The sequence below is a fragment of the Melanerpes formicivorus genome, unplaced genomic scaffold (assembly GCF_026170545.1).
Source record: "Melanerpes formicivorus ecotype bairdi unplaced genomic scaffold, bMelFor1.0.p_v2 SCAF_113, whole genome shotgun sequence".
In the NCBI taxonomy this organism is placed as follows: domain Eukaryota; kingdom Metazoa; phylum Chordata; class Aves; order Piciformes; family Picidae; genus Melanerpes; species Melanerpes formicivorus.
Genome location: NW_027142465.1, coordinates 1,290,965 through 1,305,279, shown reverse-complemented (window position 1 = coordinate 1,305,279; position 14,315 = coordinate 1,290,965). Strand labels below are relative to the sequence as shown.

At 63.6% G+C, this 14,315-nt stretch overlaps 2 protein-coding genes across 2 annotated transcripts; both read left to right on the top strand.

The window, feature by feature from the left end:
• The first annotated feature begins 1,254 nt into the window (after positions 1 to 1,254).
• On the top strand, positions 1,255 to 11,473 carry CD79B (CD79b molecule). The gene is made up of 3 exons (XM_068167179.1): positions 1,255 to 1,448; positions 8,776 to 8,817; positions 11,097 to 11,473. Exons 1-3 carry the CDS (start codon positions 1,367 to 1,369, stop codon positions 11,471 to 11,473), a joined length of 501 nt encoding a protein of 166 aa, XP_068023280.1. The 5' UTR covers positions 1,255 to 1,366.
• Positions 9,204 to 11,184, top strand: LOC137455949 (sodium/potassium/calcium exchanger 1-like). The gene is made up of 3 exons (XM_068167133.1): positions 9,204 to 9,236; positions 9,894 to 10,616; positions 10,671 to 11,184. The coding sequence occupies exons 1-3, from the start codon at positions 9,204 to 9,206 to the stop codon at positions 10,965 to 10,967; spliced, it is 1,053 nt and encodes a 350-aa protein (XP_068023234.1). The 3' UTR covers positions 10,968 to 11,184.
• Positions 11,474 to 14,315: the final 2,842 nt, after the last annotated feature.

Sequence of the window (14,315 nt, the reverse complement as noted above, 5' to 3'; positions counted from 1 at the left end):
AGCCCTGCTCTGCCCGCAGGGCACGGCGGGACCGTGGGCTGGGCAGCCCGGGGTGGCCCAGGGGAAGGGGCAAGGGGGGCAGGGGGGGCAGGGGACCCTCCCTGTGAGACCACCGAGTCTCCCTCCGCCCTGCTGCAAGAACAGAGCTCTTCAAGGGCAGACGGAGCCCCTCTGGACCAGGTCTGTGCCAGTCCATGGGTGCTGAGGAGCCCACAGGCAGGGAGCAATTTGGCCACTGTCACAGCAAAGCCTCTTTCGTTAGTGCCCTGCTCCCACTGCTGCCATCTGAGGCCCCCCAGGCCCCTCCAGCAGCCCTGCCTCACTCAGCTCCTACCTCCAAGCCCAGGGCTCAGGAGAAACCCCTCCAGTGCCCACCAAGCACATGGGCAGCCCCCATCGTTTCTGCCAGGAGCAGAGGTGATGGCAGCAGAGGCTCTGAGGCATCAGCCCAGGGTACAACTCCAGCAGTAGGGAGCAGCTCTCCCATCCTCTCCTTCCCCCCTGGGACTGCTCTCTCACCTCTCCCATCCTCTTCTTCCCCCCTGGTGTCCTGGTGACTCCACCACCTCCCTGGGCCAATCTCTCTTGCTAGGAAGAACTTTCTCCTCACCTCCAGCCTAAACCTCCCCTGGCACAGCTTGAGACTGTGTCCTCTTGTTCTGCTGCTGCTTGCCTGGCAGAAGAGCCCAACCCCCACCTGGCTCCAACCTCCCTGCAGGGAGTTGCAGAGAGCAAGAAGGTCTCCCCTGAGCCTCCTCTTCTCCAGGCTAAGCAGCCCCAGCTCCCTCAGCCTCTCCTCCCAGGGCTGTGCTCCAGACCCCTCCCCAGCCTCATTGCCCTTCTCTGGACACCTTCCAGCAGCTCAACCTCTTTCCTGACCTGAGGAGCCCAGAGCTGGACACAGGACTCCAGGTGTGGCCTCAGCAGTGCTGAGCACAGGGCACAAGGACTTCCCTGCTCCTGCTGGCCACACTCTTCCTGCTGCAGGCCAGGATGCCCTTGGCCTTCTTGGCCCCCTGGGCACACTGCTGGCTCCTGTTCAGCTGCTGTCCACCACTGCCCCAGGTCCCTCTCTGCCTGGCTGCTCTCCATGGTGCCCTCCACCCTACCACAGCCCCAGGAGGGGCACAGGTTGGGCACATGAGGCTGGCTGGTGCCCGGGGGTGGCTGCCCCAGCGTCTGCAGCACATTCAAAACCTTCCCCCGGGGGGAAGTCCCCAGGAGGAGGATTTACATGAGCAGGAAAGAGGCTGCCCCGGGGCCGCAGGGGGCTGCTGGCTCGAGGTAGGAGGTCAGGGCTGCCCCAGGGCTTGGCAGCAGCGAGGGGGGTGGCAGCTGCAGGTCCCCACACTGCCCACCTTGGAACATGGCTGAACTCTGCATGAGGCTCTGGGGGCTCCAGCTGAGCCTCTGGCAGCTGAACCTCTGGCTCATGGCTCTGCTCACAGGTAGGCAGCACCCGTGGGCTGTGATCCCAGGAAGGGCAATGGAGGTGGGGAAGGGGCTGGGGGACAGGGCTGGGGAGGAGCAGCTGAGGGAGCTGGAGAAAAGGAGGCTGAGGAGAGACCTCCTTGCTCTCCACAGCTCCCTGAGAGCAGGCTGGAGCCAGTGGGGGTTGGTCTCTTCTCCCAAGGAGAAGAGGAATTGGCCACCAGGAGAGGTTTAGGTTGGGCATCAGAAGAAAGCTCTCCCCTGGAAAGGTTCTCAAAGCCTGGCACAGGCTGCCCAGGGAGCTGGTGCAGTGCCCATCCCTGGGGGTGTTTAGAGGAGGCAGAGCTGTGGTGCTGAGGGCCATGGCCTGGCACCAGGCTTGGCACCAGGCTTGGCACGAGGCTTGGCACCAGGCTTGGCAGGGTTAGAGACTGCTTGGACTGGAGGATCTTGGAGGTCTTCTCCAACCCAAGCAACTCCAAGCTCCTGTGAGACATGCACCAAGGGCAGGCCCCAGGGTCTGGTGAGGACCTTCACCCAGGTCTTCACTGTGCAGCCACCACCTCCTGCCCTGCTTCCTGCAGGAGCTCAGGGCCAGGGAGGACCCAGGGAGGCTCAGGGCTGGACACCTGCCCTGGCTCTGGGTGCTCATGCACAAGGTCCTTGCCCATTCCCACCCACAGGGTGCTAAACATGACCTCTGCAAGGCCAGGATGCCCTCAGGCTCCCCCAGACATGGGCAGAGAGACAAACTACAGCACAGAGCAGGCAGGAGCTGGGCTGCAGCCAGAGCAGGGAGAGCAGCAGCACAGGGAGGGGATTCTGCCCTCTGCTCTGCTCAGCCCCCACCTGCAGCACTGCCTCCAGCTCTGGGGCCCCCAGCACAGGAAGGACCTGGAGCTGCTGGAGAGGCTCCAGAGGAGGTCATGAAGATGCTCAGAGGGCTGCAGAACCTCCCCTGTGGGGCCAGGCTGGGAGAGCTGGGGCTGCTCAGTCTGGAGGAGGCTCCAGGGAGACCTCAGATCTTGGAGGTCTTCTCCAACCCAAGCAACTCCAAGCTCCTGTGAGACATGCACCAGGGGCAGGCCCCAGGGTCGGGTGAGGACCTTCACCCAGGTCTTCACTGTGCAGCCACCACCTCCTGCCCTGCTTCCTGCAGGAGCTCAGGGCCAGGGAGGACCCAGGGAGGCTCAGGGCTGGGCACCTGCCCTGGCTCTGGGTGGGTTTTGGTTGCCGTTGTTGTTGGGGTGCAGAGCTGGGGTGCAGCCCTGGAGCTCCCTCAGCCCAGCAGCTGCCCTGGGCAGCAGGCTGTGCCAAGCTGGGCTTGCAGCTGGCAGGAGAGGGGACTCTGGGGAGGTGTTTACCACTGAGGGCTCTCAGGGCCGTGGGGACGCTGCTGAGGCCCCCAGCAGCCACATCCTTGTGCTGGGTGGGGTTCAGGGCCTGGGAGCAGAGGACAAAGAGCAGGACAGAGGCTCCTGGGGGTGATGTGTGGCTCCTGTGTGGCCCCCCCTGAGCTGGTCCCTGTTGCACCCCCATGGGGAAGCAGCAGCAGCTCCAGCCAGGACAGAGCTCTTGGCTCCTTCCAACCCCTCCTGCTGGGTGCAGGGAGCTCCTCAGCAGCCTGCAGCAGATCCCACCCTGGGCAGGCTTCAGCCCTCAGGACAGAGGGAGTTGAGGGCTGCTGTTGGGTGGCCACTGCAGGCCAGCATGGCTGCAGGGCATGGTGCTGCCTCCTGGCTCTGATGGTGCCTGCAGGGGAGGACACAGGAAGCTCAGCCCACCCTTGGAGCTATGGAGATCTGGGCTTTGGGGGGGGGAGGGCTTTGAGGGGGGTGAGGTCCTTGAGGGGGGTGAGGGCTTTAAAGGGGTGAGGGCTTAGGGGGGGGTGAGGGCTTTGAGGGGAATGAGGGCTTTGAGGGTGGGGGTCTTGAGGTTGAGGGTCTTGTGGGTGAGGGTTTTGAGGTGGAGGGTGAGGGCTCTGAGCAGGGTGAGGGTTATGAGGGTTCTGAGGGGGATGAGGGGGGTGAGGGGTCTGAGGGGGGTGAGGACTCTGAGCAGGGTGAGGGCTCTGAGGGGGATGAGGGCTCTGAGGGCTCATAAGGGGGTGAGGGCTCTGAGCAGGGTGAGGGCTCTGAGGGCAGTGAGGGCTCTTAGGGGGATGAGGGCTCTGAGGGCTCTGAGGGGGATGAGGGCTCTGAGGGTTCTGAGCAGGGTGAGGGCTCTGAGGGGGATGAAGGCTCTGAGGGGTCTGAGGGCTCTGAGGGCTCTGAGGGTTCTGAGCAGGGTGAGGGCTCTGAGGGGGATGAAGGCTCTGAGGGCTCTGAGGGCTCTGAGGGGGATGAGGGCTCTGAGGGGGATGAAGGCTCTGAGGGGTCTGAGGGCTCTGAGGGTTCTGAGCAGGGTGAGGGCTCTGAGCAGGGTGAGGGCTCTGAGGGGTCTGAAGGCTCTGAGGGGTCAGAGGGCTCTGAGCAGGGTGAGGGCTCTGAGGGGGATGAAGGTTCTGAGGGGTCTGAGGGCTCTGAGGGTTCTGAGCAGGGTGAGGGCTCTGAGGGGGATGAAGGCTCTGAGGGGTCTGAGGGCTCTGAGGGCTCTGAGGGCTCTGAGCAGGGTGAGGGCTCTGAGGGCCTTGTCCCAGCCTGGTCTCTCTTTCAGGACACCACCAACCATGGAAAGCAAAGCCCCAGGTGCCAGCTGGTGGCCAGGGCACAGGTGGCAGGGACAGGCACCCAGCACCCAGCATCTCCCCAGCTCAGGAAGAGAGGCAGTGGGGCTGGAGGGGAGAGCTCACCCTGCAGAGGTGGAGGGGAAGAGGACAGCATGGACCTGGCCAGGGCCCTGGGGCAGTGTGCCCAGGGGGCCAGGAAGGCTCCCAGCAGCCTGGCCTGGAGCAGCAGCAGTGTGGGCAGCAGGAGCACAGCAGGGTTCAGCCTCCTGGGCTGGGCACTGGGGAGGCCACAGCTGGAATCCTGCCTTCAGTTCTGGGCTCCTCACTCCCAGCAGGACATTGAGAGGCTGGAGCTGGTCCAGAGAAGGGCAACAGAGCTGGGGAAGGGTCTCAGAGCAGGGCTGGGGAGGAGCAGCTGAGGGAGCTGGGGGTGTTGAGCCTGGAGGAGGCTGAGGGAGACCTCCTTGCTCTCTGCAAGTCCTCTACCACAAGGAGCTGGAGCCAGGTGGGGGTTGGCCTCTTCTCATAAAGAAACAAGTGTCAAGATAACAGGAAACAGCCTCAAGCTGCCCCAGGGGAGGTTCAGGTTGGCCATGAGGAACCATTTCTCCTCCAAAAGGGTTGCCAAGGCCTGGCCCAGGCTGCCCAGGGCAGTGGTGGAGTCTCCATCCCTGGAGGGGTCCCAAAGCCCTGGGGATGTGGTGCTGAGTGCCAGGGGCTGGTGGTGCTCTGAGCAGTGCTGGGCTCAGGGCTGGGACTGGCTGAGCTGAAAGGTCTCTTCCAACCCAAAGGACTCCCTGAAGGCTCCTGGCTGAGCCAGGAGGTCCCTGCAGGGCTGAGCTCAGGGCAGGAAGGTCTGCAGAAGGGGGGCAAGGCTTGGACCAAAGCTCAAGGTGGGGAATGAAACCTTCCTCCTTCCTCCTTCCTCCTCTTTCTTCTTCTTCTTGCTGGTGGTGTTTTGCAGCTGGCCCAAGGTGCTGGGTGGTGGTGCAGCACCCCCCTGCCTGCCAGCTTCCCCCGGGGGGGGCTGGGCACTGGAGCAGGGCAGCAAACAGGGCTGGGGCTTCCTGCCCAGCTGCAGCAAGAGGAACCGAGGCACAGGGGCACAGGAGCTGGGGACAGGGGCACCCATGGGTGCTGGGAGGGGCCCTGCCGCACCCCACTTCCTGCACTGCACCACAGGTCCCAGAGCTCCATCCAGCCCTTGGCCTGGGGAGGCTGCATGGCCCCAGGGGCTGGGAACCAGCCCTGAGCACGGGGGGGGCCAGGAGGCCAGGCAGGGAAACTGCTGCTGGTTGGGTCACAAAGTGGGAAGGGGAAAGGAGGAGTCTCTGGGGGCTGCCAGCCTGGGGGTGCCAGCCTGGGGCTGCCAGCCTGGGGGTGCCAGCAGCCAGGGTTGGTCTGCCTGGATGCCCAGCAGCTCAGAGAAGATTCAGGAGATGGGCTGCAGAGAGGAGGCTTTGAACCCAGACCTGCTCTGCTCTGTGCCCTCTGAGCAGGGATCTGGCTGATGGCCACAAACACTCCGGCAGCAGAGGGTGATGGGTCCATGCCAGCCCATGCTCCATGCCATCCCTGCTCCATGCCACCCCCTGCTCCGTGCCACCCCCTGCTCCATGCCATCCCATGCTCCATGCCACCCCATGCTCCATGCCACCCCCTGCTCCATGCCACCCCCTGCTCCATGCCATCCCATGCTCCATGCCACCCCAAGCTCCATGCCTGCCCATGCTCCATGCCACCCCCTGCTCCATGCCATTCCCTGCTCCCTGCCACCCCATGCTCCATGCCACCCCAAGCTCCATGCCATTCCCTGCTCCCTGCCACCCCATGCTCCATGCCACCCCAAGCTCCATGCCATTCCCTGCTCCCTGCCACCCCCTGCTCCATGCCAGCCCATGCTCCATGCCACCCCATGCTCCATGCCACCCCAAGCTCCATGCCATTCCCTGCTCCATGCCATTCCCTGCTCCCTGCCACCCCCTGCTCCATGCCACCCCATGCTCCATGCCACCCCAAGCTCCATGCCTGCCCATGCTCCATGCCACCCCATGCTCCATGCCATCCCTGCTTCATGCCTGCCCATGCTCCATGCCATCCCTGCTCCATGCCACCCCCTGCTCCATGCCATCCCTGCTTCATGCCTGCCCATGCTCTATGCCATCCCTGCTCCATGCCTGCCCATGCTCCCTGCCACCCCATGCTCCATGCCACCCCCTGCTCCATGCCATCCCATGCTCCATGCCATCCCTGCTCCATGCCACCCCCTGCTCCATGCCATCCCATGCTCCATGCCTGCCCATGCTCCATGCCATCCCTGCTCCATGCCTGCCCATGCTCCCTGCCACCCCATGCTCCATGCCACCCCCTGCTCCATGCCATCCCATGCTCCCTGCCACCCCATGCTCCATGCCACCCCCTGCTCCATGCCATCCCATGCTCCATGCCATCCCTGCTCCATGCCTGCCCATGCTCCCTGCCACCCCATGCTCCATGCCATCCCATGCTCCATGCCTGCCCATGCTCCATGCCATCCCTGCTCCATGCCTGCCCATGCTCCATGCCTGCCCATGCTCCCTGCCACCCCATGCTCCATGCCATCCCATGCTCCATGCCTGCCCATGCTCCATGCCATCCCTGCTCCATGCCTGCCCATGCTCCATGCCACCCCACACTCCATGCCAGCCCATGCTCCCTGCCACCCCATGCTCCATGCCATCCCTGCTTCATGCCTGCCCATGCTCCATGCCACCCCCTGCCCAATGCCACCCCCTGCTCCATGCCATCCCATGCTCCATGCCACCCCCTGCCCAATGCCACCCCCTGCTCCATGCCATCCCATGCTCCATGCCTGCCCATGCTCCATGCCATCCCATGCTCCATGCCACCCCCTGCTCCATGCCATCCCATGCTCCATGCCACCCCCTGCTCCATGCCACCCCACGCTCCATGCCACCCCCTGCTCCATGCCACCCCATGCTCCATGCCACCCCCTGCTCCATGCCACCCCACGCTCCATGCCACCCCCTGCTCCATGCCACCCCCTGCTCCATGCCACCCCACGCTCCATGCCACCCCACGCTCCATGCCACCCCCTGCTCCATGCCATCCCTGCTCCATGCCTGCCCATGCTCCATGCCATCCCATGCTCCATGCCATCCCATGCTCCATGCCACCCCCTGCTCCATGCCACCCCACGCTCCATGCCAGCCCATGCTCCATGCCACCCCCTGCTCCATGCCATCCCTGCTCCATGCCTGCCCATGCTCCATGCCATCCCATGCTCCATGCCTGCCCATGCTCCATGCCATCCCATGCTCCATGCCACCCCCTGCTCCATGCCACCCCCTGCTCCATGCCATCCCATGCTCCATGCCTGCCCATGCTCCATGCCACCCCCTGCTCCATGCCACCCCCTGCTCCATGCCACCCCATGCTCCATGCCATTCCCTGCTCCATGCCACCCCATGCTCCATGCCATCCCATGCTCCATGCCATCCCTGCTCCATGCCTGCCCATGCTCCATGCCACCCCCTGCCCAATGCCACCCCCTGCTCCATGCCTGCCCATGCTCCATGCCACCCCAAGCTCCATGCCATCCCATGCTCCATGCCACCCCACACTCCATGCCAGCCCATGCTCCATGCCACCCCCTGCTCCATGCCACCCCATGCTCCATGCCTGCCCATGCTCCATGCCATCCCTGCTCCATGCCACCCCCTGCTCCATGCCACCCCATGCTCCATGCCTGCCCATGCTCCATGCCATCCCTGCTCCATGCCATCCCATGCTCCATGCCACCCCACACTCCATGCCAGCCCATGCTCCATGCCACCCCATGCTCCATGCCACCCCTGCTCCATGCCACCCCATGCTCCCTGCCACCCCCTGCTCCATGCCTGCCCATGCTCCATGCCACCCCCTGCTCCATGCCACCCCCTGCTCCATGCCATCCCATGCTCCATGCCTGCCCATGCTCCATGCCATCCCTGCTCCATGCCTGCCCATGCTCCATGCCACCCCAAGCTCCATGCCATCCCATGCTCCATGCCACCCCACACTCCATGCCAGCCCATGCTCCATGCCACCCCCTGCTCCATGCCACCCCATGCTCCATGCCTGCCCATGCTCCATGCCATCCCTGCTCCATGCCATCCCATGCTCCATGCCACCCCACACTCCATGCCAGCCCATGCTCCATGCCACCCCATGCTCCATGCCACCCCTGCTCCATGCCACCCCATGCTCCCTGCCACCCCCTGCTCCATGCCACCCCATGCTCCCTGCCACCCCATGCTCCCTGCCACCCCCTGCTCCATGCCACCCCTGCTCCATGCCACCCCATGCTCCATGCCATTCCCTGCTCCATGCCACCCCCTGCTCCATGCCATCCCATGCTCCATGCCACCCCATGCTCCATGCCATCCCTGCTCCATGCCATCCCATGGTGCCACCAGAGCCCTGGAGCAGGCTGCCCAGAGAGGTTGTGGAGTCTCCTCTGGAGCCTTTCCAGCCCCCCTGGCTGTGCCCCTAGGTGCCCTGCCCTGGTGCCCTGCCCTGGTGCCCTGCCCTGGGTGCCCTGCCCTGGGTGCCCTGCTGTGGCAGGGGGTTGGAGTGGGTGAGCTCCCTCCCATTCTGTGCCTCTGTGACCTCAGAGCCCTTCTCCTGTCTTGCAGGTGGGATCTCAGCAGCCAAGTACAGCCCCACCAACAGCACAGGTAACCTCTCCCCCCTCTGCATGCCCCCAGGGCCCCCCCAGGCCCTGCTGGCTGTGCCACCCAGTGCCCTGCAGAGCTGGAGATGTCTCATCAGCAGGCAGCTGCTGGGCCCAGGCTCTGCTGCTCCCTCACAGCAGCTCCCAGGCTGTGTCCTCTCCTCTGTGGCATTTCCCCAGCCCTGCTCCTTGCTCCCCCCCTGCAGAGCCAGCCCTGTTCTGGCTGCTCAGCACACACACAGAGGCTTCCTCCTTGCCTGCAGAGCTGCTTGCATGGAGGAGCCTTGGCACCAGGCTCTGTGCTCATGCACAAGGTCCTTGCCCATTCCCACCCACAGGGTGCTAGACATGACCTCTGCAAGGCCAGGATGCCCTCAGGCTCACCCAGACATGGGCAGAGAGACAAACTACAGCACAGAGCAGGCAGGAGCTGGGCTGCAGCCAGAGCAGGGAGAGCAGCAGCACAGGGAGGGGATTCTGCCCTCTGCTCAGAGCCCACCTGCAGCAGTGCCTCCAGCTCTGGGGCCCCCAGCACAGGAAGGACCTGGAGCTGCTGGAGAGGGGCCAGAGGAGGTCATGAAGATGCTCAGAGGGCTGCAGAACCTCCCCTGTGGGGACAGGCTGGGAGAGTTGGGGCTGTTCAGCCTGCAGAATGCTCCAGGGAGACCTCAGAGCAACCTTGCAGTACCTGAAGGGCTCCAGGAGAGCTGGGGAGGGACTTGGGACAAGGGCTGGGAGTGCCAGGCTGAGGAACAGTGGCTTTGACCTGGGAGAGGAGAGACTGAGAGTGGAGAGGAGGAAGGAATTGTTGAGAGTGAGGCTGGGGAGACTGGCACAGGCTGCCCAGGGAGGCTGTGGCTGTCCCCTGCCTGGAGGTGCTCAAGGCCAGGCCGGATGAGGCCCTGAGCAGGCTGGGCTGGTGGGAGGTGTCCCTGCCCATGGCAGGGGGTTGGAGCTGGATGAGCTTTGAGCTCCCTTCCAACCCAACCCATGCTGTGGATCTCTGAACATGGAGGCCTGGCTGAAGCCAGCTGGGGAGAGGAGTCTGTGCCAGCAGAGACTCACAGCTGGGACCAGTAGGGTGTGGGGAGGAAGAGGAGGGAGCAGGGAAGGAGCGAAGCCATTCCCACAGGAAGCTGCAGCTCCCATGAGGAGCATTTGTCAGCCCACAGCTCAGCTTCTGCCCCTGATGATGATGATGATGGTGGTGATGGTGGTGATGATGGTGATGATGACAGTGATGATGATGGTGGTGATGGTGATGGTGAAGATGATGCTGATGGTGGTGGTGGTGATGATGATGGTGATGATGATGATGGTGATGGTGGTGATGGTGATGATGGTGATGGTGATGGTGATGATGATGGTGGTGATGTTGATGATGGTGATGGTGGTGATGGTGGTGATGGTGATGGTGATGATGGTGATGGTGATGATGGTGATAGTGGTGATGGTGGTGATGGTGGTGATGGTGATGGTGATGATGGTGATGGTGATGATGGTGATGATGGTGATGGTGATGATGGTGATGGTGGTGATGGTGATGGTGGTGATGGTGATGGTGATGATGGTGATGGTGGTGATGGTGATGGTGGTGATGGTGATGGTGATGATGGTGATGGTGATGATGGTGATGGTGGTGATGGTGATGATGGTGATGGTGGTGATGGTGATGGTGGTGATGGTGATGGTGGTGATGGTGATGATGGTGATGGTGGTGATGGTGATGGTGATGGAGATGATGGTGGTGATGGTGATGATAGGGATGGGGATGGTGGTGATGATGATAATGATGGTGTGATGATGATGATGATGGTGGTGGTAGTGGCAATGGTGATGGTGGTGAAGGTGGTGATGGTGATGATGATGGTGGTGATGATAGCGGCAATGGTGATGGTGGTGATGGTGATGGTGGTGATGGTGGTGATGGTGATGGTGGTGATGATGGTGATGGTGGTGATGGTGGTGGCAATGGTGATGGTGATGATGATGGTGATGGTGATGATGGTGGTGATGGTGGTGATGGTGATGATGGTGGTGATGGTGGTGACGGTGGTGGCAATGGTGATGGTGATGATGGTGATGGTGATGACAATGATGGAACCCAGCAGAACACCTCTGCCAGCTGAGGAGCAGCCTGGTGCACGGAGCTGAGAAGCCCTTGAGGCAGGAGACGCTGGGGAGCAGCCCTGGGGGAGCAGCCCTGGGGGAGCAGCCCTGGGGGAGCAGCCTGCCCCCCGCCGCCCCCCAGGCCCCTGCTCAGCCTGCCCCCTCCCCCGGCAGGCAGCCGCTGCCCGGCGGCGCAGCAGCAGCCGCGCTACCTGGCGGCCAGGAGGAACACAGCAGTGCACTTCCTCTGCTCCAGCCGGGAGCCCAGCGCCGTGCAGTGGTACAGGACCAGGGAGGGCAGCCAGGAGGTGCAGGAGCTGGACCACAACAGCTCCCACTACAGCGTCCAGAGGACGGGAGGCTACGTCAACTTCACCATCTTCAGGGTCACCTACAGGGACAACGGAGTCTACGTCTGCGACAGCAAGGACCTGAGGGCGCAGAACAGGAGCCCACACCTCTGTGGCACAGAGCTCAGGGTCATGGGTGAGTGGGGGGCAGTGGGAGAAATGGGGAGGAGTGGGAGGAGTGGGAGGAGTGGGGAGGAGTAGGGAGGAGTGGGGAGGAGTGGGGAAGAGTGGGGAGGAGTGGGGAGGAGTGGGGAGGAGTGGGGAGGAGTAGGGAGGAGTGGGGAGGAGTGGGGAGGAGTGGGGAGGAGTAGGGAGGAGTGGGGAGGTGTGGGGAGGAGTGGGGAGGAGTGGAAGGAGTAGGGAGGAGTAGGGAGGAGTGGGAAGGAGTGGGGAGGAGTGGGGAGGAGTAGGGAGGAGTGGAAGGAGTAGGGAGGAGTGGAAGGAATAGGGAGGAGTGGGGAGGAGTGGGGAGGTGTGGGGAGGAGTGGGGAGGAGTGGAAGGAGTAGGGAGGAGTGGGGAGGAGTGGGGAGGTGTGGGGAGGAGTGGGGAGGAGTAGGGAGGAGTGGGGAGGAGTGGGGAGGAGTAGGGAGGAGTGGGGAGGAGTGGGGAGGAGTGGGGAGGAGTGGGGAGGTGTGGGGAGGAGTGGGGAGGAGTAGGGAGGAGTGGGGAGGAGTAGGGAGGAGTAGGGAGGAGTGGGGAGGAGTGGGGAGGAGTGGAAGGAGTAGGGAGGAGTGGGGAGGAGTGGGGAGGTGTGGGGAGGAGTGGGGAGGAGTAGGGAGGAGTGGGGAGGAGTGGGGAGGAGTGGGGAGGAGTGGAAGGAGTAGGGAGGAGTGGGGAGGAGTGGGGAGGAGTGGGGAGGAGTAGGGAGGAGTGGAAGGAGTAGGGAGGAGTGGGGAGGAGTGGGGAGGAGTGGGGAGGAGTGGAAGGAGTAGGGAGGAGTAGGGAGGAGTGGGGAGGAGTGGGGAGGAGTGGGAAGGAGTGGGGAGGAGTAGGGAGGAGTGGGGAGGAGTGGGGAGGAGTAAGGAGGAGTGGGGAGGAGTGGGGAGGTGTGGGGAGGAGTGGGGAGGAGTAGGGAGGAGTGGAAGGAGTAGGGAGGAGTAAGGAGGAGTGGGGAGGAGTGGGGAGGTGTGGGGAGGAGTGGGGAGGAGTAGGGAGGAGTGGAAGGAGTAGGGAGGAGTGGAGAGGAGTAGGGAGGAGTAGGGAGGAGTGGAAGGAGTAGGGAGGAGTGGGGAGGAGTGGGGAGGAGTGGGAAGGAGTGGGGAGGAGTAGGGAGGAGTGGAAGGAGTAGGGAGGAGTAAGGAGGAGTGGGGAGGAGTGGAAGGAGTAGGGAGGAGTGGGGAGGAGTGGGGAGGAGTGGGGAGGAGTGGGAAGGAGTAGGGAGGAGTGGGGAGGAGTGGGGAGGAGTGGAAGGAGTAGGGAGGAGTGGGGAGGAGTGGGGAGGAGTGGGAAGGAGTGGGGAGGAGTAGGGAGGAGTGGGGAGGAGTGGGGAGGAGTGGGGAGGAGTAGGGAGGAGTGGAAGGAGTAGGGAGGAGTAAGGAGGAGTGGGGAGGAGTGGGGAGGAGTGGGGAGGAGTGGAAGGAGTAGGGAGGAGTAAGGAGGAGTGGGGAGGAGTGGGGAGGTGTGGGGAGGAGTAGGGAGGAGTAGGGAGGAGTGGAAGGAGTAGGGAGGAGTAAGGGAGAGTGGGAGAGGAGTGGAAGGAGTAGGGAGGAGTGGGGAGGAGTGGGGAGGAGTGGGGAGGAGTGGGAAGGAGTGGGGGAGGAGTAGGGAGGAGTGGAAGGAGTAGGGAGGAGTAAGGAGGAGTGGGGAGGAGTGGAGGTAGGGGAGGAGTGGGAGGAGTGGGGAGGAGTGGAGGAGTAGGGTGGAGAGGGAGGAGTGGGAGGAGTGGGGAGGAGTGGGGAGGAGTGGGGAGGAGTGGGGAGGAGTGGGGAGGTAGGGGAGGAGTGGAGGAGTAGGGGAGGAGTAGGGAGGAGTGGGGAGGAGTGGGGAGGAGTGGGAGGTGGGGAGGAGTTGGGAGGAGTGGGGAGGAGTGGGGAGGAGTGGGGAGTGGGAGTGGGAGGAGTAGGGAGGAGTGGGAGGAGTGGGGAGGAGTGGGGAGGAGTGGGGAGGAGTAGGGAGGAGTGGAGGAGTGGGGAGTGGGGAGGAGTGGGGAGGAGTGGGAGGAGTTGGAGGAGTGGGGAGGAGTGGGAGGAGTGGAGGAGTAGGGGAGGAGTGGGGAGGAGTGGGGAGGAGTAGGGAGGAGTGGGAGGAGTGGAGGAGTGGAGGAGTGGGAGGAGTGGGGAGGAGTAGGGAGGAGTGGGAGGAGGTGGGAGGAGTAGGAGGAGTGGGAGGAGTGGGAGGAGTGGAAGGAGTAGGGAGGAGTAGGAGGAGTGGGAGGTGTGGAGGAGTGGGAGGAGTAGGGAGGAGTAGGGTGGAGTGGAGGAGTGAGGAGAGGGAGGTGTGGGAGGAGTGGAAGGGAGTAGGGAGGAGTAGGGAGGAGTGGGGAGGAGTGGAAGGAGTAGGGAGGAGTAGGGAGGAGTAGGGAGTGAGGTGGGGAGGAGTGGGAGGAGTAGGGAGGTGTGGGGAGGAGTGGGGAGGAGTGGAAGGAGTAAGGAGGAGTAGGGAGAGTGGATGGAAGGAGTAGGGAGGAGTGTGGAGGAGTTGGAGGAGTAGGGAGGAGTGGGAGGAGTAGGAGTGGGAGGTGGAAGGAGTAAGGAGGAGTAGGGAGGAGTGGAGGAGGAGGGTGGGAGTGAGTGGGGAGGAGTGGAAGGAGTAAGGAGGAGTAGGAGGAGTGGAGGAGGGAGTAGGGAGGAGTGGGGAGGAGTGAGGAGGGAGGAGTGGGAGGAGTGGAGGAGTAGGAGGAGTGGGAGGAGTGGGGAGGTGGGAGGAGTGGAAGGAGTAAGGAGGAGGTAGGGAGGAGTGGAAGGAGTAGGGAGGAGTAAGGGAGGAGTGGGGAGGAGTGGAGGAGTAGGTGGAGTAGGGAGGGAGTGGGGAGGAGTGGGAGGAGTAGGGAGGAGTGGGAGGAGTAGGGAGGAGTGGGGAGGAGTGGGGAGGAGTGGGAGGAGT

What these genes read in the sequence shown, in the direction of transcription:
- CD79B (XM_068167179.1), top strand. Translation starts at nt 1,367, where the DNA reads ATGGCTGAACTCTGCATGAGGCTCTGGGGGCTCCAGCTGAGCCTCTGG. An exon ending in GCTCATGGCTCTGCTCACAG is followed by an intron (nt 1,449 to 8,775) that starts GTAGGCAGCACC and finishes CCTGTCTTGCAG; the next exon opens with GTGGGATCTCAGCAGCCAAG. An exon ending in CAGCCCCACCAACAGCACAG is followed by an intron (nt 8,818 to 11,096) that starts GTAACCTCTCCC and finishes CTCCCCCGGCAG; the next exon opens with GCAGCCGCTGCCCGGCGGCG.
- LOC137455949 (XM_068167133.1), top strand. Translation starts at nt 9,204, where the DNA reads ATGGGCAGAGAGACAAACTACAGCACAGAGCAG. An exon ending in CAAACTACAGCACAGAGCAG is followed by an intron (nt 9,237 to 9,893) that starts GCAGGAGCTGGG and finishes TGGGACCAGTAG; the next exon opens with GGTGTGGGGAGGAAGAGGAG. An exon ending in ATGATAATGATGGTGTGATG is followed by an intron (nt 10,617 to 10,670) that starts ATGATGATGATG and finishes AAGGTGGTGATG; the next exon opens with GTGATGATGATGGTGGTGAT.